This window comes from Syngnathus typhle, linkage group LG11 (assembly GCF_033458585.1).
Source record: "Syngnathus typhle isolate RoL2023-S1 ecotype Sweden linkage group LG11, RoL_Styp_1.0, whole genome shotgun sequence".
In the NCBI taxonomy this organism is placed as follows: domain Eukaryota; kingdom Metazoa; phylum Chordata; class Actinopteri; order Syngnathiformes; family Syngnathidae; genus Syngnathus; species Syngnathus typhle.
The window spans coordinates 1,723,174-1,746,407 of NC_083748.1; the positions used below are offsets into that span (position 1 = coordinate 1,723,174).

General features: G+C 41.9%; 3 protein-coding genes and 1 long non-coding RNA gene across 4 annotated transcripts in view; 2 read left to right on the top strand and 2 right to left on the bottom strand.

Annotated features, from left to right (window-relative positions):
- Positions 1-234: 234 nt before the first annotated feature.
- Positions 235-1,224, bottom strand: LOC133162460 (uncharacterized). The gene is made up of 3 exons (XR_009716227.1): positions 1,124-1,224; positions 502-681; positions 235-414 (listed from the first exon to the last, which is right to left on the bottom strand). It is a non-coding gene; the product is annotated as an uncharacterized LOC133162460 (long non-coding RNA).
- Positions 1,225-4,653: 3,429 nt separating this feature from the next.
- ptprt (protein tyrosine phosphatase receptor type T) overlaps positions 4,654-23,234 on the top strand; it is a 150,771-nt gene continuing 132,190 nt past the window's right edge. Inside the window, exon 1 of the mRNA XM_061290451.1 lies at positions 4,654-5,023. Within this exon, the coding sequence (XP_061146435.1) occupies positions 4,936-5,023 (88 nt within the window). The 5' untranslated portion in view covers positions 4,654-4,935. The remainder of the gene's footprint in view (positions 5,024-23,234) is intronic.
- LOC133161811 (uncharacterized) lies at positions 13,848-16,590 on the top strand. Its single transcript, XM_061290452.1, has 2 exons — positions 13,848-14,014; positions 14,537-16,590. Exons 1-2 carry the CDS (start codon positions 13,940-13,942, stop codon positions 16,298-16,300), a joined length of 1,839 nt encoding a protein of 612 aa, XP_061146436.1. The 5' UTR covers positions 13,848-13,939; the 3' UTR covers positions 16,301-16,590.
- Positions 16,539-18,293, bottom strand: LOC133161813 (uncharacterized). Its single transcript, XM_061290453.1, has 2 exons — positions 17,430-18,293; positions 16,539-17,322 (listed from the first exon to the last, which is right to left on the bottom strand). Exons 1-2 carry the CDS (start codon positions 18,291-18,293, stop codon positions 16,996-16,998), a joined length of 1,191 nt encoding a protein of 396 aa, XP_061146437.1. The 3' UTR covers positions 16,539-16,995.

The window sequence follows — 23,234 nt, forward strand, 5'->3', positions numbered from 1 at the left end:
GTCACTTCCCAGAAAAAGACGCTTTCTGTCATTCACTGTTAAATCTTCGGAGATAGTTGTGCATTTGTCGCTTGAAAAAGTTGCACGTCTTTGTTTTTTGCCACCCTGTTGCGATATGTCTTACCAACCTGCAGAGGTCACTTGGCATGGTATTTAGTTGGATAATACATGTGTAAGAATTAAGGAGTTATCATGATGTCAAGTGAAAAAGAATAAAATACAAGACAGGGGGTTAATGAAGATGCATGATTTTAATAAAGAAAAATTGCAATGGCACAAACAAATGGTTAATTAACAATCCATGGAGTAAGGATTTGACATCTCTAGAAAATAAATTAGTATTAAATAAATGACAAATTGAATGATTCACTGAACGCCAAAAATCCTTCCCGGTGTCCGTCTTCATTCAAAACTCTGGACAACAATACAGGCAAGGCTCTGTGTTCAGGTAATGTTACTCACAGCTACAATCTGGGAGAGTTTGTGTGGATTGACACTGACCTTGGTAGCAGTTGCAAGGAAGTTGCCTTGCTTGAATTTCCCTCCAGTCTGGAGCTAAAAGAGAAGACCTTTACTTTGAGAGCAGTCATTGGCTTTGAACCAGGACTGACCCAGGATTCTCTCGGGCATTATGTGGCATACTGCAGGAGGACTGCATATGCCTGGGAGATCTATAATGACCTGGGAAGTGGAGTGAAAGCAGCATCAGTAAATACTAAGATCTTCCCACATGCTGTGTTCTACACAGTGCAGTGATGCATTGTTTGAATTGTTGGAAAAAATGTTGATAATGTTCCCTTTGACAAAGAAAGTTATTTTTTCACGTTTTCAAGTTTCTTTTTCTGTCTGTCATCAACTTCACATACATGTATTAATTGTTGCATTAATTAATGTTTTGGAGCAGACATAGACTCATCAGGGTATTTAGGTTGCGGTGAACCTTTTGCATGTCAGATGTAATTGAAAAAAATGATCACATAGGCTTATTGAAAACAAGGAAATTAATCAATGAGCACGATACAAACATAATTACAGAAATATCCTCGTACTAAAAGCCATTCCCCGCAGTGAAAGTTTTCTGTAAGATAAAAAGAAAAGAAAAAAAGGCTAAGAACATATTTACCTTGTATTCGTCCTGCATCAGGAGCATTCCAGGAGCTTGAAATTCGCGACAAAATACAGTGACGTGGGGCTGGGTGACGTCTTCGCTATGAATTAAATGTGGAATATCTGCAAAACCGTAGCAGCCGCCACAATCGGTACAATTTTTGCAGCACAAACCAGCACAAACGAAACACAAACGAACGAACGGCACTATTTTGGATTGTTTGGAAGTAAACAAGGGGGCGGGGCTACCAGACGTCATCGCTATAAAATAAATGTGTAATATCTCCGAAACGGAAGCAGCAAAAACGAAACCTGCACAAACGAAGCACAAACGAACGGTACCATTTTGGGTCCATTTGGAGACAGGTGGGGGGCTGGGTGACGTCATCGCTATAAAATAAATGTCTAATATCTCCGAAACGGAAGCAGCACAAACGAAAATTTTTGCTGCACAAACCAGCACTAACGAAGCACAAACGAACAGTACCATTTTGGGTCCATTTTGAGCAGATGGGGGGCTGGGTGAACTCTGGATGATCTATAAAAGAATCGTTCATAACTAAAAAACCATCGCAGCACAAACGAAATTTTTTGCTGCACAAACCTGCACAAACGAAGCACAAACGAACGGTACCATTTTGGGTCCATTTGGAGACAGGTGGGGGGCTGGGTGACGTCATCGCTATAAAATAAATGTGTAATAACTCCGAAACGGAAGTAGCACAAACGAAAATTTCTGCTGCACAAACGAAGCACAAACGAACGGTACCATTTTGGGTCCATTTGGAGACAGGTGGGGGGCTGGGTGACGTCATCGCTATAAAATAAATGTCTAATATCTCCGAAACGGAAGTAGCACAAACGAAAATTTTTGCTGCACAAACCAGCACTAACGAAGCACAAACGAACGGTACCATTTTGGGTCCATTCTGAGCAGATGGGGGGCTGGGTGAACTCTGGATGACCTATAAAAGAATCGTTCATAACTAAAAAACCCTAGCAGCACAAACGAAAATTTTTGCTGCACAAACCAGCACAAACGAAGCACAAACGAAACAGACTATTTTGCTTAAATTTTGCGGGGGGTGGGGGGCCAAGTTCACGCAGGTACCTGGAAAGGGTTATTAAATAACCGTCATTTGGTTATGTGTGGCTTTCTGGAAAACAATATATTTTTTAAGCTCCCCTACGATCGTCACACTTTTTCTGTTACAAACTGACACCGGCCCCCCATCAGAGAAGGGAAAACTTATGTGGCCCTCACAGGTTTGGGTTTTGGGGACCCCTGGTATAGCTCTAAATCACAAGCAGTCTCAAAGGGCTTCACACAGACAAAAATTGACAATTATTCTCAAAGCATTCCCTGATCTTAAGCTCACATCCACTTTTTCATTGATTTTCTTATTACGTATTTTATGTGCCCTCTCTGCATCCATTGCAGCCTGGTCATCCTGGAAGGGGGATCCTCCCATCTGTGGTCTCTTTTCAAGGTTTCTCATTTTTCCCCTAACAGGGGTTTTCTGAGTTTTTCCTTGCCCTCCTGGGAGTTTAAGATCAGGGGATATTTGAGAGTAATTGTCCATTTTTGTACATGTGAAGCCCTTTGAGACTTGCTTGTGATTTAGGGCAATATAAATAAACTTGACTTGACAGTGCTAATGGCCCCGTGAGGGAAATCATAGCAACGTTTTGGGCCGCGATGAAAACGACTTTGAAGCACGCAGACTTGTTAGGTTTCGCCATCATGACGGGACGTTTGTCCTCACTAATGGAGCTGACTTTGAGACGTGTGTGTGCCATGTTGATCATTGCACATGTGTGTTTGCCTGCTGAGTATCAAGCCTTTCACAAGTATCTGAAAGGATCTCAGAAGACTTCAGGATTTGTCCTTGACCCCCTCCACCCCCAATATCAACATTGAAAAACATTGAGAACAGAGCTGACGCGCACACTCACACTCACACTCACACAAAAGCTGCCAAGGCATCCATTTGTCGTCATGCGCGACATTATTGTGCCTATCATATCTTGGATGTTTTCGCCCGTTGCTGCTCGGTAGCGTTTGTTGTTTTTGTGATTACTCGACAGCGAGGCGAGCCCCGGCGTCTTTGGCGGCTGCTCCATCCCGATGTCGACCTTGAGTGGACGGTACGGCGCAGAGAGACGTGCGAGCGGGCAGACCAAGGACACGTGCGTTGTCGCCGCCGGGACAAAACTGGTTGCTAGGGAGACTCCAAAAGCATCAGCGTGGCGTCACTGACACTCCGTCTTTGTTTTCGTCCTGCGGTCACTTTCCGCTTGGGGTGCCAGGGGGGCTTTTTGTTTCCGGGCGATGAGTTCTTGTTTGACTTGAGGGCCTGTAAACATTTCAAATGAGGCTGCGCATGCATATGTTTGAATTGGGCTTCCAAACGACGCAACAAGCGTTTCCACTCTGGGTTCGAAGTCCAACCAAGATGACCACGTGCTTTGCAAATGAAACTTTGCGGACAAGAGTCAACACTTAGCTGCTGCTCAATTAGGCTTTAAGGCTGAAAAGGGATTCCAAGCGAGACTCAGGCTTGAAAATTACTCAGCAGACTCCTTTTTTTTTCTTTTTCCTTCTAAAGGGAAATGTACTTTCGGCAGTTTGCAAACACATTTGATTAAGGCTCCGTTAGACACATATAATCATATAAATATAATTTCTAGTAGTAGTGTGGTCGCTTAATAAGTGGAAAGGAATGTGCAGGCTACATGAATTTGTTTTCTTCAAAGTATTGTGGAACAGGAGGTCAAGAAAGGGAGCATATCTCAAGGCCGATGGGAACGCGAAAAACAACTCGTCTTTGTGGTCCAGACACCTGTGCTGAGCAGGGGAAAACCCAAACGAGGAGGAGATGACCATCGACCATCGGCCAATCACCACACAATCTTTTGCATGTTTGAATATTCATATTGTGTTTCTTTAAAACTGGGCAACCCGGAAGAATGTGTCGTCTTTCTGGTCACGAAGGCACACGAGTTTTTGTGTTAAGGACCCAAGACCCAGGCGCCTGTATTAGCTTGCTTTGTTAGGATTAAACAATTGGTAAATCCGGTCTGATTGATCTACTGGTCTTCTCTTTGACAGAACGAACTCGCAAAATTGTTAGGTGCGCCAGTGTGTGGATTAGAACATAGCAATTCTTGTGTTAAGTGTTGATCACAATTTGGAGTCAGATCCTTCCTTCCTTCCTTCCTTCCTTCCTTCCTTCCTTCCTTCCTTCCTTCCTTCCTTCCTTCCTTCCTTCCTTCCTTCCTTCCTTCCTTCCTTCCTTCCTTCCTTCCTTCCTTCCTTCCTTCCTTCCTTCCTTCCTTCCTTCCTTCCTTCCTTCCTTCCTTATGTACTTGCTTCCGTACTTCCTTTCTTCTTTCCTCTCTCCCTTCCTCGCTTCCCTCCTCATTCCAAGGTGTTTTGAAATTGCGCTCTTATTTTGAAACCGTGCGGGGTGGAATCTATCAGCTGATCTTTCCTCCGCGCGCGACCAGCGGACGCGAGCGCGCTGGACACCAGAGGTACGCGAGCAGCCGCCGCCTCCTCCAGCAGTCAGACCAACCAAACCAACTCAGGCAGTCAGTCAGTCACTCAGGCAGGCAGCCTGGCGCGCAAACACATCGTTCTCTGCGCCACTTTCACCTTTGATGCAAATGTGACACCCAAATCCATCCCTTGGATTTCCAGCGGATTTTGTTTTTTTCTGTTTATTCTTTTTGTTTTTTTGTGCAGTGGTGGGGAGTCGCGAGCATGTGAAGCAAGTTTCACGAATGAAAGGATCCAAAACGAAGACTGAATAAGAAAAAGAAGAGATGGACGCGGGCAATCACGTGCTGATTTGGCGCCTACTTTTCGTCTGCTTGATGCCTTTGGAACTTACTGGCGCGCAGTTTTTCCCAGGTGAAGTCATGAGTACATCATCAAAATCATCATTAGGATTTTGATATTTGGGAAATGCCGCTACGAATTGTCACCCAGTCAAATTTCTTAGCTTTTCTGACAATTGTTCCCAATTTCTCTGTCTCTGTCTCTGTCTCTGTCTCTGTCTCTGTCTCTGTCTCTGTCTCTGTCTCTGTCTCTGTCTCTGTCTCTGTCTCTCTCTCTGTCTCTCTCTCTCTCTCTCTCTCTCTCTCTCTCTCTCTCTCTCTCTCTCTCTCTCTCTCTCTCTCTCTCTCTCTCTCTCTCTCTCTCTCTCTCTCTCTCTCTCTCTCTCTCTCTCTCTCTCTCTCTCTCTCTCTCTCTCGATCTCTGTCCATCTGTCCGTGCTTTTACCAATTTCTATCTGTCCGTCTGCAAACTTTGTGGTTGTTTTTCCTGACACCTTCTGCTTGGTATTCGGCTCACGATTTCACGACGTGCATGCAGCCCCCTCCCTCCCCTCCGTGTTTCCTCCAAGGAATATTGTGACACTTGTTTCCATTTATTGCTAGGCGTTCATTTCATTTGGTACAAAATGAGAGCAATATCAGTCTACTTGAATTGGTGCGGATAGTTTGTGTGTTTGTGCATGCGTGTATGCGCGCGTGTACGTGTGTTTACGCGCGTGCGGGCAAGGCTGCCTGTTTTCGGAGCTTTGGACGAGTTGTTGCATCTGCAACAAACTTATTTTGTGTCGCCAGGGGGCAGTAGTAACCCATCAACTTCCCCGCCCCAGCACGTCGTCTTGTTTTTCGACGTTTCTCGTCATGGAAATGTTCCAAAGTGATTGTTGTGTGACAACCGACTGCTTTTTATTCACAATATATTCAATTGCGTTTCTTGAGCAAAGCACAAAACACTTGAAACTTTGTTTGGTCAAAGCAGCAGTGCTCACTGACGCAAATGAGATTATGAGACAAATCGACTTTTCGTATTCACAGACATCTGAGTTCAGCTCATGGCAGAAAATGGAAGATAAAATAAACAGCTTCGTTTTGAGTTTTATTTTTTGGGGGGGTGGGAACATTTAATGATGCGTTGATGTTTTTCCCTTACAAAGTGTCAGTTTGTTGTTTGCGTGTGTGTGTTTGCGTGCACGGGGTACGGAGACCCGCTTTGAAAGCATATTGCTTCTTAAGACGAATTAAAATCTGTCATCCATGTCTTTATATGTGTGCGTGTGTGTGTGTGGGGGGGGGGACTTGGAAAGCAGATGAGTCTGCCTTTCCTTTGGTCTGGGTTTGTGGGTAGCGTGTGGAGTCCTCCCCAGAAAGTGTATCGCGGCGTTTGGGGGGTGATCCTGCGATGACATGTCCGGTCAGAGTTGACCTCGAGGAGGCACCTCGGGGGAGCTCCCATCTTTAGGGGCGAAATTGCACTGAGGAAGATTTGTTTGACACCGTATGTTGTCTTCGTGACGGCCAGCAAAGGAGGTGGAGAAGGAAGGAAGGAAGGAAGGAAGGAAGGAAGGAAGGAAGGAAGGAAGGAAGGAAGGAAGGAAGGAAGGAAGGAAGGAAGGAAGGAAGGGAAAGGAAGCCTCACATTCCCCAAACTATTTGAAAACTTGCACCGTTTTTCTGCAGCAGCCAGAGCAATAAAGCTAGTACTGTGGCACCACCTTGGCGCCAAGGAGCATTGTCATAGTGATTTCAGGAGCTTTATTTAGACATAAAAAGTGCTTTGCTGCCATCTTGGTGCCAAGGAACTCTGAAGTGACTTTTCAGAGTCAGAGTCAGAGTCAGAGTCGGTTGAGACAAGAGTTGTACTTGCCGCTCGTGTCACAGGGCTAACAAAGAACTATGTTTGTTCTACGTGTTTTTCATAGTTTGGGTGGGGGGGGGGGCGACTTATACTGAAGAGCGACTTATATGTGATTTTCTTTCACAAATTTTCAACAAAAAAAAAAAAGTGAAACCGCGATGCAGCAACGGATTACTGTCGTTTGAACTGCAAGTGACGTCAGCGGCGCAGCACGGCGGTTGTTTACATAAAAGACAAAGGATTCGATCACGGGATGATGAAGTTGACGAAGGTCCTCACGTACTACCAGCATCGTTAGCGGCTTTGTTTGTAAGTGACAAGGAGGACGAAGAGTTTGAAGGATTTAATGATTTGGAGTGACACAGAAGGTTTGAAAAGCTATTATGGCTTTTACGCACGCCCGGTCCTATTCTACGTAGCTCTCTTTCACCTCCGTGGATGGAAGTTGGGGACCGGCGCTCGGCCGGGTGGCTGTCCAGGGACGGTGGATGGGGCTCAGACATGGCTTTTACGCATGCCCGGTCTTATTCTATGGAGCTCTCTTCCACCTCCGTGGCTGGAAGTGCCACCTCCGGGGATGGAAGTCCACACCGCCAAACGCCTGGAAGTCGATGCCGGTGCTTGGGGCCGTGTGGCGGTGAACTATGTACGTATGTTATAGTTATTTGATATATTTTATTTCGTGTAGCAACTTGTATATGTTTTTATCGTTACAGTTTAGTAGTTGTTGGCTCGTTGAAGTCTTGTTTTGTTAAATAAAGAGCCCTTTACCAAACCCACGTCTTTTCTGGTACTTTGTTAACGCTAGAATATAGTTACATACTAATCTGTGGAATAATGACGAGGCTGACGTCAGCGACAAAGGACAAGGAATTTGATCAATGGATTTAATGATTTGGAGTGACACAGATGGTTTGATAATACTGTTGCTTATATGCTAATTATTTGATATATACTTTATATATCGTTATATGGGTCTGTGGAATATTTAGAATATTTAGACGTCAGCTGCGCGGCGCATACGCGTCATCGTTTCCATAAAGGACGATCGATGAATTTAATGAATTGGAGTGACACATAGTAGTTTGATAAACGTGTTATTTATGTAATAGTCATTTGAATGACTCTGAATGTTTCAAGCGCGTTCTCAGCTTTTTGTTTGTGTTTACCGTTTTTTCCATGTATAATGCGCCCCCATGTATAATACGCACCCTAAAAATGTCAATGCTGGAAAAAAGCCTGTACCCATGTATAATACGCATCCCATTTTTATTTTATTTTTTAAGTCCCAATGAACAACACACACACATCTGGGTGTGGTGAAATTTGTCCTCTGCATTTGACCCATCCCCGTGTGATTTTGATCCATCCCCTGGGGGAGAGGGGAGCAGCAGCGGCGCCGCGCTCGGGAATCATTTGGTGATCTAACCCCCCAATTCCAACCCTTAATGCTGAGTGCCAAGCAGGGAGGCAATGGGTCCCATTTTTTATAGTCTTTGGTATGGTCTTAACTAGGCAGGATGTATTGTTTTTGTTGGCATTGATTTCTCCGACTGCCCGTAAAGGCACCACCGCGATCAGTTAAAATGGAAAGTGCGGACATGTGAAAAAGGCGGCTCTGTATGGGAGAGAAGTTGAAGAGGAATAAAAACACCCTTGGAAACCAAAACTTGCCCCTCGTCGTGACCCGGAGCCGCAACAAATATTTAGGATTTGTGTAGGGTACATTGTGACAGCAAACGAGCAGGTGATCGAACAAGCGTTTAATACGAGAGCATTGCGTTCGTATGGAGCGTGTTTGAAGTGAACAGCAGAGACGAAAGGAACAAGGCAAAGTGTTGTGAAATAAAATATTACCTGTAATACGCATTTTGTTATTTGCTGATTGTATTAAACCAGGGGTCCCCAAACCTTTTCCTGTGAGGGCCACATAACGTTTCCCTTCTCTGATGGGGGGCCGGTGTCAGTTTGTAACAGAAAAAGTGTGATGATCGTAGGGGAGCTTAAAAAATTTATTGTTTTCCAGAAAGCCACACATAACCAAATAACGGTTATTTAATAACCCTTTCCAGGTTCTTTACAGAAGTAAAGTCAGGAAACAAATAATAACACTATCAATGAAATAAATAATAACTAAATAACCCTCTCTGAGTTCTTCACAGAAAAAACTGGAATAAATAATAACTAAATAACTCTCTCTGGGTTCTTCATAGAAAAAAAAGCCATAGAACATTAACTTTCTGTTGTGCCATGCACAATCTTAACAGATAAAAGTTCAGCTCAGTTGTCAGAGCAGAATCTCTCTGACACATATGAGCAGTCTCTTAAAGTTCTTGTGTTCCTTCTTTATAATCCTTTTGTAGGTTCCAGTAGGCTTGTAGACACCGCTGTCTTTTTTGTTAAAGTTTGCTAGTGCGTCATAGTCTGGAGTAAAATTTGTTGTGGCAATTCTTAGGCGAGATCCGAGGTGTTGGTCCGTTTACCTCGATCTGTGACGGGTTGATGTTGACGTTCATGTGGCTGAACGTCACGTCGCGTACGTCGAGCCAAATTGGACACTCTCTTTTAAACGTTCGGCACTGTGTCCACCTTGCTTTTCCTTGGGCGACTCATTTTAATGGAAGGATTCCAGAGGAAGGTTTGTGGGTGGCTTTAGTGCAAAACAGCATCTGAAAGCTGAGCGCTGTTAGGATACGGATTTTAGCTATTGATCTGACTCCAAATTGTGATCAACACTTAACACAAGAATTGCTATGTTCTAATCCACACACTGGCGCACCTAACAATTTTGCGAGTTCGTTCTGTCAAAGAGAAGACCAGTAGATCAATCAGACCGAATTTACCAATTGTTTAATCTTGACAAAGCAAGCTAATACAGGCGCCTGGGTCTTGGGTCCTTAACACAAAAACTCGTGTGCCTTCGTGACCAGAAAAGACGACACATTCTTCCGGGTTGCCCAGTTTTAAAGAAACGCAATATGAATATTCAAACATGCAAAAGATTGTGTGGTGATTGGTCGATGGTCTGTGGTCATCTCCTCCTCGTTTGGGTTTTCCCCTGCTCAGCACAGGTGTCTGGACCACAAAGACGAGTTGTTTTTCGCGTTCCCATCGGCCTTGAGATATGCTCCCTTTCCGGACCTCCTGTTCCACAATACTTTGAAGAAAACAAATTCATGTAGCCTGCACATTCCTTTCCACTTATTAAGCGACCACACTACTACTAGAAATTATATTGATATGATTATATGTGTCTAACGGAGCCTTAATCAAATGTGTTTGCAAACTGCCGAAAGTACATTTCCCTTTATTCCCTCTCATGACCTCATTTATGAGGTCATCACCCGTTACTCTAGCAAGCAGCGACCAGCATGCTGTCGGTCCTTTCTTCCCGCCTGGGTCAGTCGGCCCCCTGGCGCTGTGTTGTTGGGGATGAAAGTACAACATGCATCACCAAACATTCCGCACACACCATGTTCCTTAGCCAATAGCATGTCCAACGCAATTCTATTTTGGAACGACATCAATGCCAATTGTTCATGGACCGCTGCAAATGATACATTTTTATTGGGGGTGATCCATTGGAAAATGCTTTTGAATCCCGAGGACACTTGATTAACGAGTTCATACTTATCTGGCACACCTATGGCGTCAATATATGATGGATCGTTGTCGCTCAACCATGGGGGTAGAACGTCTCTTTTGGCTCACTTCAGGAGCCCCGCCAGTGGGGACTCCATGTTCCAATTGAGATTCTGTGTTTCAATGGGGACAACCACTACAGGCATTATCAAAGACACGAGGGCACAGATACCCTATGCATCCTTTGGCAAGTGATGCTATAATTTGTTGTCACCACACCACAACCAGTTGTCACTGGTCTTCCTCTGCTCCTTCCATCACTGCTAGTTGAATTCTGGCATCTCCTGTTAAAACTTAAAAACAAGTGGATTTGGAAAAAAAAAAACTTTGGATGTCACAATTACAAATTGAAACCTACTCACCCATTTCTATTTTACAACCTACTCACCCAATTCTATTTGACCACATACTCACCCATTTCTATTTTACCACTCCCCCTTTTGACACATTCACCCAATGTGTCATTATGTATCAAAAGGAACCTGCTAAGCATCCCCTCTCATCACCACACTCATTGTAGCCAGGCCTGCGGAACCTCTAGCTCGTCCACCACACGCTCGGCAACACAAACAAAAATCATCGCACTCCTGTCAGTGAGCTCATAGCCCTGCTGACAGCGGACATTTGTACAAAAACAGACATCAAGTATCAGAATAAAAACAGTCATAAAATGAATCCTGGCGCCCGCGGATCATGTCCTGAAAACCATGTCATCAACAAGTTCATCATAAAAACCAAAAGGGCAAGGGTTAACATATTCTTGTAAATTCAATACAAACTTTCCACGAACGCAATCGACAACCTGCAAGAACGAAAACAAGTTACGCAAGCAGCGCGCAATCCGCTCCTTGGCTGGTGGCTGTTGCTGCTGCTGCTGCTGCAAAATTAAGTCACACAGAAAAACAAAGCAGAGCGTGCACTTGTCGCAAGCAAGCTCAAGCGTCAAACATTTGGTCACTGTCCACCTAGTCCGTCACCCCGTCGGGTGAGCTCAAAGTCGTCACACGTCAAATCGTCCAAAGTCTTAATGTTCGATACCAGTTCTGTCTTGTCTAACCATATTACTGAATTGGGCCTTCTCCATGGGCCTTCTCCATCGCACTGTTTTGTTGTCGATGGTGCCCCTGAGTAACCCTAAACCCATATTTAGTCCAAAATTAGTCCTGACCAATCGTGCTTTTTCAAATCTGTAGTATCTTTATATTTTTCAGGTGAGAGGAATGTTATCCTCTGCTGTGATCACATCACCCCAACTTTGAATCATGTCAACCATTCACAATACACAAACACCACACCACAAGCACAGACTTGACATTCATACACCATTACAGACAAACTGTCATTCCACAACACACACATAAAAACATACAATATTAAATTATAAAAAACAACCGTCCCTACGCAAAATTTTCTCCTCAATTAAAATTTCCCTTTTTTATTTTAAATCCAAAATTAATATCTAATTGTCTGGTTTCCTGTCCTCTCCTCGTTTGCCAATATGCATAATGCTGGAACATGATTTAACTCCCCATTTAGTTTGCTCACATCTCTCACTTAGACTATTTGACACTTTGTGTTGAGCTGTAACTTCAATATTTCCACATTCCCATATTTCCTCCACTAAACAGTTCCATTTGGCTTTTAGTTTAAATTCATCCCTCCAACTAACTACCTCTGGCAAAGAACCAACAATTTATAGAGCACTCCCTTTTACTGTTACCTTGTTCCCTCAGTCATCTTCTCACAAGCATAACTGACCCTCCTAAAAAATAATGATACCAAAAATAATGTTTAAAAACAATATACACAGCTTCCTCCTGCCACTTACGCTATCACCTTGAAGATTATCGTTCTCATTTTTGTTGATGCCAATTCTTAAAATTAAATGCTTACTTTTGATAATGGAGTCACGCTATATCACAAAGTTTGAAAACCTTCCACGCTCCCCCTTTCTACCTATCAAAACCAATTAGGAATATTTTTGCTGTCATGATCATCATTGTGGCCCTCACACTTATTGTTCCTGTACTTTAAATTGTCTGATTCACTTCATTCCACTTTTAACACATTCCAAATATTCATACCAAATATTCTAAATATTTACGATTTTCGAGAAATTTACAAATTTTAAGCCAATATTTCACCATTCATTCTTCATGGCACATTCAATATTTCTCATTTTCTTCCACATAATTCCTCCAATTAACCTTCTTTCACTTTCCAATTCACCTTCTCTCACTTTCTAGCTTAAAATTTCCCATTTCCACTTTCAACATTGCGGCAACATTTTGCAAAATTTCCTTTTTTCCTTCTAATTTCTAATTATTTTTTCACTGACTCAACCTGTTTCAAATTTTTTAACTGTTCATCTTATGCCCACCTATTCCAAAACTTCCCACTTGTGAAAAGTTTCAAATTTTCAACATTAAAATTCACGCCCAATTTTGCGAAATTCTTTCGAAATTTTCATCCATTTTCTGACCAATTTAACACGTTCTAAATTTAAACATAATCTTGTAGTATTCCCCAAATTTGTATTCAGCCTCTTCGCCTTCACACACAATTTCTCCAAAAATTACAAATTCTAGTTATTACTGTTAATCCTCCGTGACCCTCGTAAGGACAAGCCGCACCAGTAATGGATGGATGGATGGATGGATGGATGGATTGTTAACCCTAACCATAAATGCCTATCATAAAGTGTCATTTAAATCAATTGTCGCAAGGGTCATGTTACTGTATTTATTTAAAACCCAACTGTATCCTTTTTAGTTAAGCAGTGCCCTGTATTACTATTTTGCTGACTATCCAAAATTCCAACTTTCTTATGGCCCCTCACCCCTTCAAGCAAAAATATGCATCCTATAAATCAGTCGCAATTGATGTATAATTAAATTCTGTCGTTTTGATAAATTTAATTTCTATCGATCAATATCCACTTTGCAAAGTTTCTGATCACGCTGTCGTATGATTTGTTATTATTAGTGCATCTTCGCTGTCCATATCTATGTATTTTGTTGTTATCCCCGTTTCAGTGTCAATAAGCTACGGAAGAGGATTAGGGCCAGTGAAGAAAAAAAAAACGAGGGGTGACAGGATTCTGACTTTTTTCTCAGAATTCTGACTTTATTCTCAGAATTCTGACTTTATTCTCAGAATTCTGAGAATAAAGTCAGAATTCCGACTTTAAAGTCAGAATTCTGAGAATAAAGTCAGAATTCTGAGTTTAAAGTCAGAAATTGGGAATTCTGACTTTAAAGTCAGAATTCTGACTTTATTCTCAGAATTCTGACTTTAAAGTCGGAATTCTGACTTTAAAGTCAGAATTCTGACTTTATTCTCAGAATTCTGACTTTAAAGTCAGAATTCCGACTTTAAAGTCAGAATTCCGACTTTAAAGTCAGAATTCTGAGAATAAAGTCAGAATTCTGACTTTATGGCGTGGGGTGGCGGAGGGAAAGTCAGTGTGGTGTGGTTTTGACCAGAGAGGACATTATGTCGTCAACGAGTGACTTTTTGCGTGCCAGAGGATTGCCGGAGGACATCATTTCACACTTGGAGGAGCAGGGGGTGAGTAAATAAAGCATTGTGTTCATTTTGGTGACTGTTGCGTATATAACTGGCTCCGTGTAGCATGTAGCTCCGTTGCTAATTGATAGCTCTTGACGGGACGCGCCGCATTTACACGTAAAGAAGCATTATGCGCATTTTTGTTCATTCAGTACTCAGTTTCATTAAACCGATGACGTAATGCACGATTATAAATATATATACACGTCACGGCAACGTCACATAGCGTCGGTAAAACCCCTTATGCCTTGCTGACTCTCCATACCACAATCCAACGCTAGATCATTTTAAGTATTTACACACTCACATTAAGTCAACTGATGATTGAAATAGTGTATAAAATGAAATAAAAAAACACATAGACTTCAGGTATAAATGTGGCTTAATAAATTCTTAAAGATTAAACAGTTGCAACATGTTTGTCGAGTGTGGATTTGATTTACTATAAGTATTATATTTGTGCTTCATTCTTTCAAATTAAGTGATTGTGTGTGACAGATTTCTTTTTCTGTCATCGTGCAGATTGACAGTGATGTCATCGCACTGATGGACGATGCCGCTCTTGCCAATTACATCCCTCGCTATGGAGACCGCATTGCACTCTTTAATTTTTGCAAGACAAAACAGCCTACATCCAAAAGAAAAAACGGACTTTTAGAAAAACTACGTGAAAAAATGAAACTCAGGAAAGACAGTGACAAAGAGGACACCACCTCAAAGACACAACCACAAGAGACAAAGAAGCAGAAAACAACAAGAAATATTGCGATCGGATGGATACACAGTGATGGAAAGATGACCAAACAGGTGAGGGAGAAGCAGGGAGGGGGTACCAGAAAACTTCAAATGTCCACAGAAGCTGGGTTGAAAGACATTCTCAAGGAAGGAAAACAACTATTTTTCCCAAATGGGATTTCTCCCAAAGGATCAGAATTGGACTTTGAGTTTGAGGTTTGGGATTTCAAACAAAACTGCCTCACTGATGACACCTGCCATTCCATCGGCTATATGTACGAGGCTGCAAAGCTAACATTGTTGCGTTTTTACATTGCAACAAGACCAAAAGAGAACCAAGATGATGTCCACACACATGAGGAAGTTACGTCAGACAATGGCAGTGAATACAATGCCGCAGAAAGTGACGAGGTCTCTGTTTATTCAAATGAAGTCTACCAGCTATTCAACATTTCTGTTGATTCAGAAATTACCTTTGGTCCCACATATGACACACAGGAAGATACAGAAGTCACAATGATCTACGATGGTCCTGCTATGCCCCTCAATCCACCTGATCCACAAGATGTGTTGACTATAACTGTCCACTCCAGTGACACATTGAATGATATGATAAGAGCATTCTGTAAAGAAGAAATACTGAACAAACCACTCAGTGTGAAACGTATACTCCCAGGTGATAGAGAAGAAGCAGGTGTTGGGTCTGGAGTACTGAGAGATGTTCTCACCTGTTTCTGGCAGGAATTCTATGACCGATGCACCCTTGGTACATCAATTAAGGTGCCATTTATCCGTCATGATTTTTCTGCAGCAAAGTGGAAAGCAGTTGGGAGAATACTTATAAAAGGTTACCAAGAGTGTTGCTATTTCCCAAACAAACTTGCGTTTCCTTTCCTTGAGCAAGTGCTTTTCAACTGTGTCTACAGTGATCCAAAGGCCCACTTTCTGCAGTTTGTGAGCAGCCAGGAGCGTGACGTTTTGATGGACGCAATGAAGAACTTTTCAGAAGTGGACCAAGATGATCTTGTGGAAGTTCTTGACAGCTATGGGTGTAGAAAGAGGATCACACCTGAAACCTTTCCCACAATACTGCAGGAAATAGCGCACAAAGAGCTTGTCCAAAAGCCCATGTTTGTTATTGACTGCTGGAGGGAGGTTACTTTTCACCATGACTTCATAAGTCCTGACGCACTTAACAAGTTGTGCTCTGACTTGCAACCTACTTCCAAAAAGGTCTGCCAACTGCTGAAATTTCCAAACGATTTCACCTCAAAGCAGAAGGAAGTGGTAAATCATCTGAAAAGGTTCATCAGAGAGTTGGATGAACTCAAGCTTCAGAAATTTCTCCGGTTTTGCACTGGATCTGATCTTATTGTCACCGACACCATCCTTGTGGAGTTTCAACAAATGACAGAGTTTAGTAGAAGACCAGTGGGGCACACGTGTGGAAAGGTTTTGTACATTGCTGACAGCTATGAAAATTTCCCAGACTTCCGATCAGAATTCAATGCCATTCTTGAAAGCAATATCTGGGTCATGGATATTGTTTAATTGTGTCAATAACCATAAATCCGTTAATTATCCGTTGTAAGTTGCATCAACACAACATATTTTGTTCACTGTTCATGTTGGTCCGTTTTTAGAATTTTATAGAAACAGCTTGCATTTGGCATTGTGTTCCAGTTATATAAAAGTTCTAGGGCTTTATTAAAATGACCCAAGATGTTATGCATAACCATTGGATGGTTGTTTTCAGCAGCTACATAGTATTAAGTGAATGCTTCTGTAATGAAGAGTGGTAATATTTTATTGCATTCAATAAACTCACTCTTTATCCACTATGTATTTCCAGACTGCACCTGAATGTTGGTATATAAAAATAAAGTATTATGTTGTACAGATGCCTTCTATGAAAAGACACAATTTTTAATATACAAGTAATACATTAATACTTAATACATATTTAAGCAGTCAAATTCAGGACATTTCAAGCAAAATGTAACATCTTGGTTTTTGTTAGTCACAAATGGAAAAGAATAACCATAGATCCGGTAAGCATAGTTAAAAAAAATTCAATTTTGCAATGAATTATTCTGTTTAATTTGGGTCATTAAGGAATATTTAAAGGTCAAGAAGGCATTGTAGGACTAAAAAAACATAGTAACTGAGTATACAGACTACTGATTAAAAAAAATCAGTTAAATTATTTTTCTGAGGAGTTTATATGTATTACATCAATACGCTTGTCAAACAATCTTCAGTAATTCCTCTCTCAACATAAGATACAAGTCACTTGCATGCAATGGATCTGATGGAGCGTGCCATTCATTTTCCTCCATTAGCAGACAACACAGTTCAAATACAGTTTCATCGCAAGGAAACTGGCATTTTGGAGTGCACTCTTCCATACACGCAGTGATATCTTGCATTCCAGTGGGTTTTAGTCGATCCTCGGCACTGTGCATGGCAGGGAATGAATACATGACGACTGGCCGGCCTGAAGCTGTATCACCGTTCGACCTTGGTCTTATTTTGTGTGAGTTCCATGTGTTCACAACTTCATCCAGCTCATCCTGCACAAGAGCAGCATAGTTAAGTATTTAAGTACATTGTTATTTTTTATTATTCAATTTATTCATTTCAACTTCAAAAACATGATGGGAGATACAAAATATTTTACCTGCACAAGATTAAGAAAGCAGAACTGGATAAGACTTTTATCCAGAAAATCTCCTGTGTAGTGACCATCCTCCTGAAGAGTTTGAAATAAATTAATCCAGAACTGTGCGCTCTGTTTGCGAAGGATGGACCACCACCCTTCAATGCGCTGATTGGCAGTACTTCTCCCGTAAAGAAAACTTTTCTCCCCAGCAAAATTGTCAGAGTGGTTTTGTCGCAAAAACACTTGCATCTGTTCAACACAACCATTTTCTGTGCCCCTGTCTGCACGGATCCTCTCTGGACATCCACCAATGCGCGAAACTGTTTTGATAAAATAACTTGCAATCACCTTGGGATCATTGTTTGTAATATAGGCCTCTGCCCATAACACATACCGGCTAAACCCATCAATACAACCATGGATGCAAATCCCATAGGGTTTTAATTTATCATAGCCATCCATGTGCCAAAGAGCATTTGGGCCTCTGCAGCTGTACTGGCGTCTTCTAAGGCGTCGTGCTCTTCTTAATTCCACGCCGACTGGGTCAACCAATTTTATAATTTGTCTTATTGTATCTTGTGAGACAACAAATCCTTTTTGAATCGCACGTAGATGAAGCCAGCGATAACCTTGCATCTGGCCACAAGTCAGGATTTCATGCTGGACAAAAGCCAACACATCTCCCAGGTCCGACTGATTCTTTCTTCGGAACAGACCAAGTCTTTTACAAGTTCTCTTCAGAGTCCTAATACTTATAATAGTCTGAGCATCATGTGCTAAAACTGCAAGTATTTCCTTGTTGCTGAATGCAAGTCTAAAGCATAGCTTGATTAAGTCATCCAAATCCGGCTTTTCGGGCACTGGTTGAGTTGCACCCTCCATCAGTCACTTTATCTGCACAACAAAGTAAAAACAATTACAATTTGTCAAACACAACAGTGGGCATTTTGAAAACATGACTTTATGACAGTATGCTTATTGTATAAAGTTGTTTTTAATACTAATACTCCTGGTACGATGTCAGGTGTAACATCACTAAACAAGTCTCATCCAGTGAGTAAATAAAGACGTGCGTGTGTGCATGATTATCCTTCAAATGATGTAACCTTGAATTGTGGTGCGTAGAATCACCACTCTTAAACAACAGTGTGATCAGTGTATTGAGTTAAATATAAGGTTAATTTAATGATATTGCGGCCGGTCACAATTAGCAAGGCATAGTTTATGCCGCAAGTCGCGGTGTTTTACCGACGCTTTGTGACGTTGCCGTGACGTGTATATATATTTATAATCGTACATTACGTCATCGGGTTAATGAAACTGACTACTGAATGAACAAAAATACGCATAATGCTTCTTTACGTGTAAATGCGGCGCGTCCCGTCAAGAGCTATCAATTAGCAACGGAGCTACATGCTACACGGAGCCAGTTATATACGCAACAGTCACCAAAATGAACACAATGCTTTATTTACTCACCCCCTGCTCCTCCAAGTGTGAAATGATGTCCTCCGGCAATCCTCTGGCACGCAAAAAGTCACTCGTTTACGACATAATGTCCCTCTGGTCAAAACCACACCACACTGACTCTCCCTCCGCCACCCCACGCCATAAAGTCGGAATTCTGACTTTATTCTCAGAATTCTGACTTTAAAGTCGGAATTCTGACTTTAAAGTCAGAATTCTGAGAATAAAGTCAGAATTCTGACTTTAAAGTCAGAATTCCCACTTTAAAGTCAGAATTCTGAGAATAAAGTCAGAATTCTGAGAATAAAGTCAGAATTCTGACTTTAAAGTCAGAATTCCCAATTTCTGACTTTAAACTCAGAATTCTGACTTTATTCTCAGAATTCTGACTTTAAAGTCGGAATTCTGACTTTATTCTCAGAATTCTGAGAATAAAGTCAGAATTCTGAGAATAAAGTCAGAATTCCCACTTTAAAGTCAGAATTCTGAGAAAAAAAGTCAGAATCCTGTCACCCCTCGTTTTTTTTCCCTCACTGGCCCTAATCCTCTTCCGTAATAAGCAGCCTTATTATTCCCTCTTTTATCAAAACTCCTCAGATATGTCCGCCCCAGCACCCAAACACACTTCCATCCCTTTTGTCCCACACTCCACCAACTTTGTAATGCTTCAGCAGTCTTTAGCAATGTGTCCAGTTTGACTTCATGTGACTCATGCAAGTCTTTAGCCGCCTCTCCTCTTAGATTCTCATGATGATGATTCAGGGCTGGATCGTCCGCCACTCTCAAATGCGTCCATCTTGTCTTTGTTCTTTCAGTCCATTTTCTTTTTGATCTGCAACTGTGTGTATTCCACCAACTGTATAGTTCTTGTCCTGTGAAAAGCAATGCTTGCCCCCTTCAAGCATGATAGCAGTTTCTGTTGTTCTCCCAAAGGTCAAAGGTGTCTCATGACCAGGGACAGTCCTCTGTTGATTTTGAGACAGCCAGTGGAGTAAGAGGACTCAGTTCAGGAATCGTGCCACGCGCTAGGGAAGAACACACTGGGACACAAATTTAACAAAACTATCTTTGTGTTATCAGTCTTCCTGTGTAGTATTTGTTCCTTACACCCCAAATCTTCCTATTAACATTTTGTATCCTATCAGTTGCGCACACTCATCATCTTACTATCAAGCCGCCCTTATCAAATGCTTTTTTTCTTCTGAGTAATCCATCCACCCTACCCATTAACACGGCTAAAATCCTCGTTCCAGTGTCTATCATCAAATAAAGTTCCGAAATCTTTTGTAATAAACTGTAATATAATTTAACAATCTACCAACATATGCGATGAATGTTATTGTTCAATCTATAGGTCATACAGCGCCTGTGACACTCCTCCTTGATTTACCATCTCATAAGTTATTGTTGTCAGCAGCGCTAAATTATAGTGCTCGAAAGTGAATGTCTTATCGCCCAATTTAAAACACATGCCACATTTGAGCTAGTATTTATTCATTTATTTATTTGCCATCCTCATATTAGCTGGCATATGTCAGAATTAAAATGTAATTTTGCTTTTAATTTTGCCTTACTGCACCGAAATAAACTGTTAAATATATCTTTAAGACGACCAAAAACAATCTATGTTCCTGCACAGACTCTTAAAAGTGGCACCCAAATGCCAGACTACAAATACTCCTTCACTCTCACATTTTTGATAAAACAGTCTACTTAGCTAAACACTGTCATCACCTACTAAACTAATGGCCTGCAAATACAATGTTGTTGCTGTGGTCCCTCAAAACATGTGACTAAAATTTGGATAATTATTAACCCCCATCAATTGAACAATTATCTCATCACTATTTACAAGTTAGCCCCCCTCTCTTCTCTCACTTCTCCTCAACATTGTATCAATGTTGACGTCACAATCTGGCCAGGCCCGCACGTCCTGCTGGCCCCCACCCTTGCCGGTATGAGCCGAATCTTTTACAGAGATTACGCACATACACAGAACACACAGACAAAGGGATTCGAATCCATCTCTCATGTAGCTCACGATTTGCGCTTCCACATCAGCATACATTCCTCTCATATCACTCCATTCATTCTTCTCATCACACACACACTCCCCCCAATTTGGTTGCACATTTTGGATATTTTAGCGGTCTGGTCTCTCACAGGAGGAACTGTTACCACCGGATACTTTTTGAGGAGGCCTCACTTCTCCTCGGGGATCTCAAAAACACCCCAGCTATTTGAATGCGATCGTCACCGCACCCTTGTCCGCCACGACGAAGCAAAACAGAGGAGTCCGCCCTCCCACCACGGAATTTAACTGTTTCTCAAAGAACAGAGGAGCCCGCCCTCCCACCACGGAATTTAACTGTTTCTAAAAGAACAGAGGAGCCCGCCCTCCCACCACGGAATTTAACTGTTTCTAAAAGCTTGCACACCTTATTTGATCTGAACGACAGTCTCCTCTTAAATTTCCTCTTTCAATTTGCAGAATTTCGACATATAGTAACAGGTATTCTGCTTACCTTATCTTTGATGAGCTCAGGGTTTAGGAGACGTCGTACCAGCTCAACGTTGTGCGCTTATTCCTTATTCAAACGGTACGCCGACCGGGAGACAGCTGTCCCAGACTAACTGTCCGATGACTTGGACACAGACCACGAGTTAGTCAATTACCCTTCTCTTGACATCACGTACGGGGTCACCAAGAAACTGTTAGGATACGGATTTTAGCTATTGATCTGACTCCAAATTGTGATCAACACTTAACACAAGAATTGCTATGTTCTAATCCACACACTGGCGCACCTAACAATTTTGCGAGTTCGTTCTGTCAAAGAGAAGACCAGTAGATCAATCAGACCGAATTTACCAATTGTTTAATCTTGACAAAGCAAGCTAATACAGGCGCCTGGGTCTTGGGTCCTTAACACAAAAACTCGTGTGCCTTCGTGACCAGAAAAGACGACACATTCTTCCGGGTTGCCCAGTTTTAAAGAAACGCAATATGAATATTCAAACATGCAAAAGATTGTGTGGTGATTGGTCGATGGTCTGTGGTCATCTCCTCCTCGTTTGGGTTTTCCCCTGCTCAGCACAGGTGTCTGGACCACAAAGACGAGTTGTTTTTCGCGTTCCCATCGGCCTTGAGATATGCTCCCTTTCCGGACCTCCTGTTCCACAATACTTTGAAGAAAACAAATTCATGTAGCCTGCACATTCCTTTCCACTTATTAAGCGACCACACTACTACTAGAAATTATATTGATATGATTATATGTGTCTAACGGAGCCTTAATCAAATGTGTTTGCAAACTGCCGAAAGTACATTTCCCTTTAGCGCGCGAATTACAAGAATGCTGTCGTCTCAGCCCACGCTCTAAATTCGTGACTGATACACTGAGTACGTACACGCACTTGTGAGTGTGCACCGAGCTTTCTGACACGGCTTCCGGTAGTAAATGCACAGGCGAGCGCTTCCCCATCTACTGGGGAAACACAGTCATTGCAGGCAAAATGACAAAAAAAAAAGTTTAATAATACAATTTGTTCAGGGTTGGCGGGCCGGATTAAAAGGTCCCGTGGGCCGTATCCGGCCCGCGGGCCGTAGTTTGGTGACCCCTGTATTAAACTATCACATTCATTGTCAGTCAAGAAGAGAAGAGGACTATTTGCATCGGATCCATAGTGCGCATGCGCAGTGATACTGCCTCCGTATGACGTCCAGTCCGCGATGGAGATTAAAAAACAAACAATATTTGACAATAACACAGGTTTCTGTTCCTGTCTTTGGTAATGTCATCCTGTCTTTTTGTTCCACGTCTTTGTCGGTCAGTCCTGTTGTTGGTTTTGTTAGAGAGTTATGTTACTTTACCAAGTCTGTGTTTTGGGTTCCTCCAATGAACCCTGGTCCAAGCTACACTTGGTCGCCCTGCTCCTTTCCACACTCCATCCGTGACAAGATTTTCTTCAAAAATTGTTGTACCATGATTTTCTTTCTTTCTTCAAAATAAAAAAAAAAAAATAAAAAAAAATTGTACCCATGTATAATGCGCACCCCAGATTTTAGGACAATAAATTAGTTAAATTTTGCGCATTATACATGGCAAAAAACGGTATGTCACATTAGCATACCTATTGTTTAGCCTGTTGTTGCTTGTTCATGTCTGTTCTTGGTGTTGGATTTTGTCGAATAAATCTCTCCCGAAATACTTATACTCCAGAGCGACTTTTACATGTTTTGTTTCAGTTAATTGTGCATTTTATGGCTAATGTGACATATATTCCGGAGCAACTTTTAGTCCGAAAAATACGGTAAATGCTTTTTGCCTCATGTTGACAACCCCGCCATTTTTT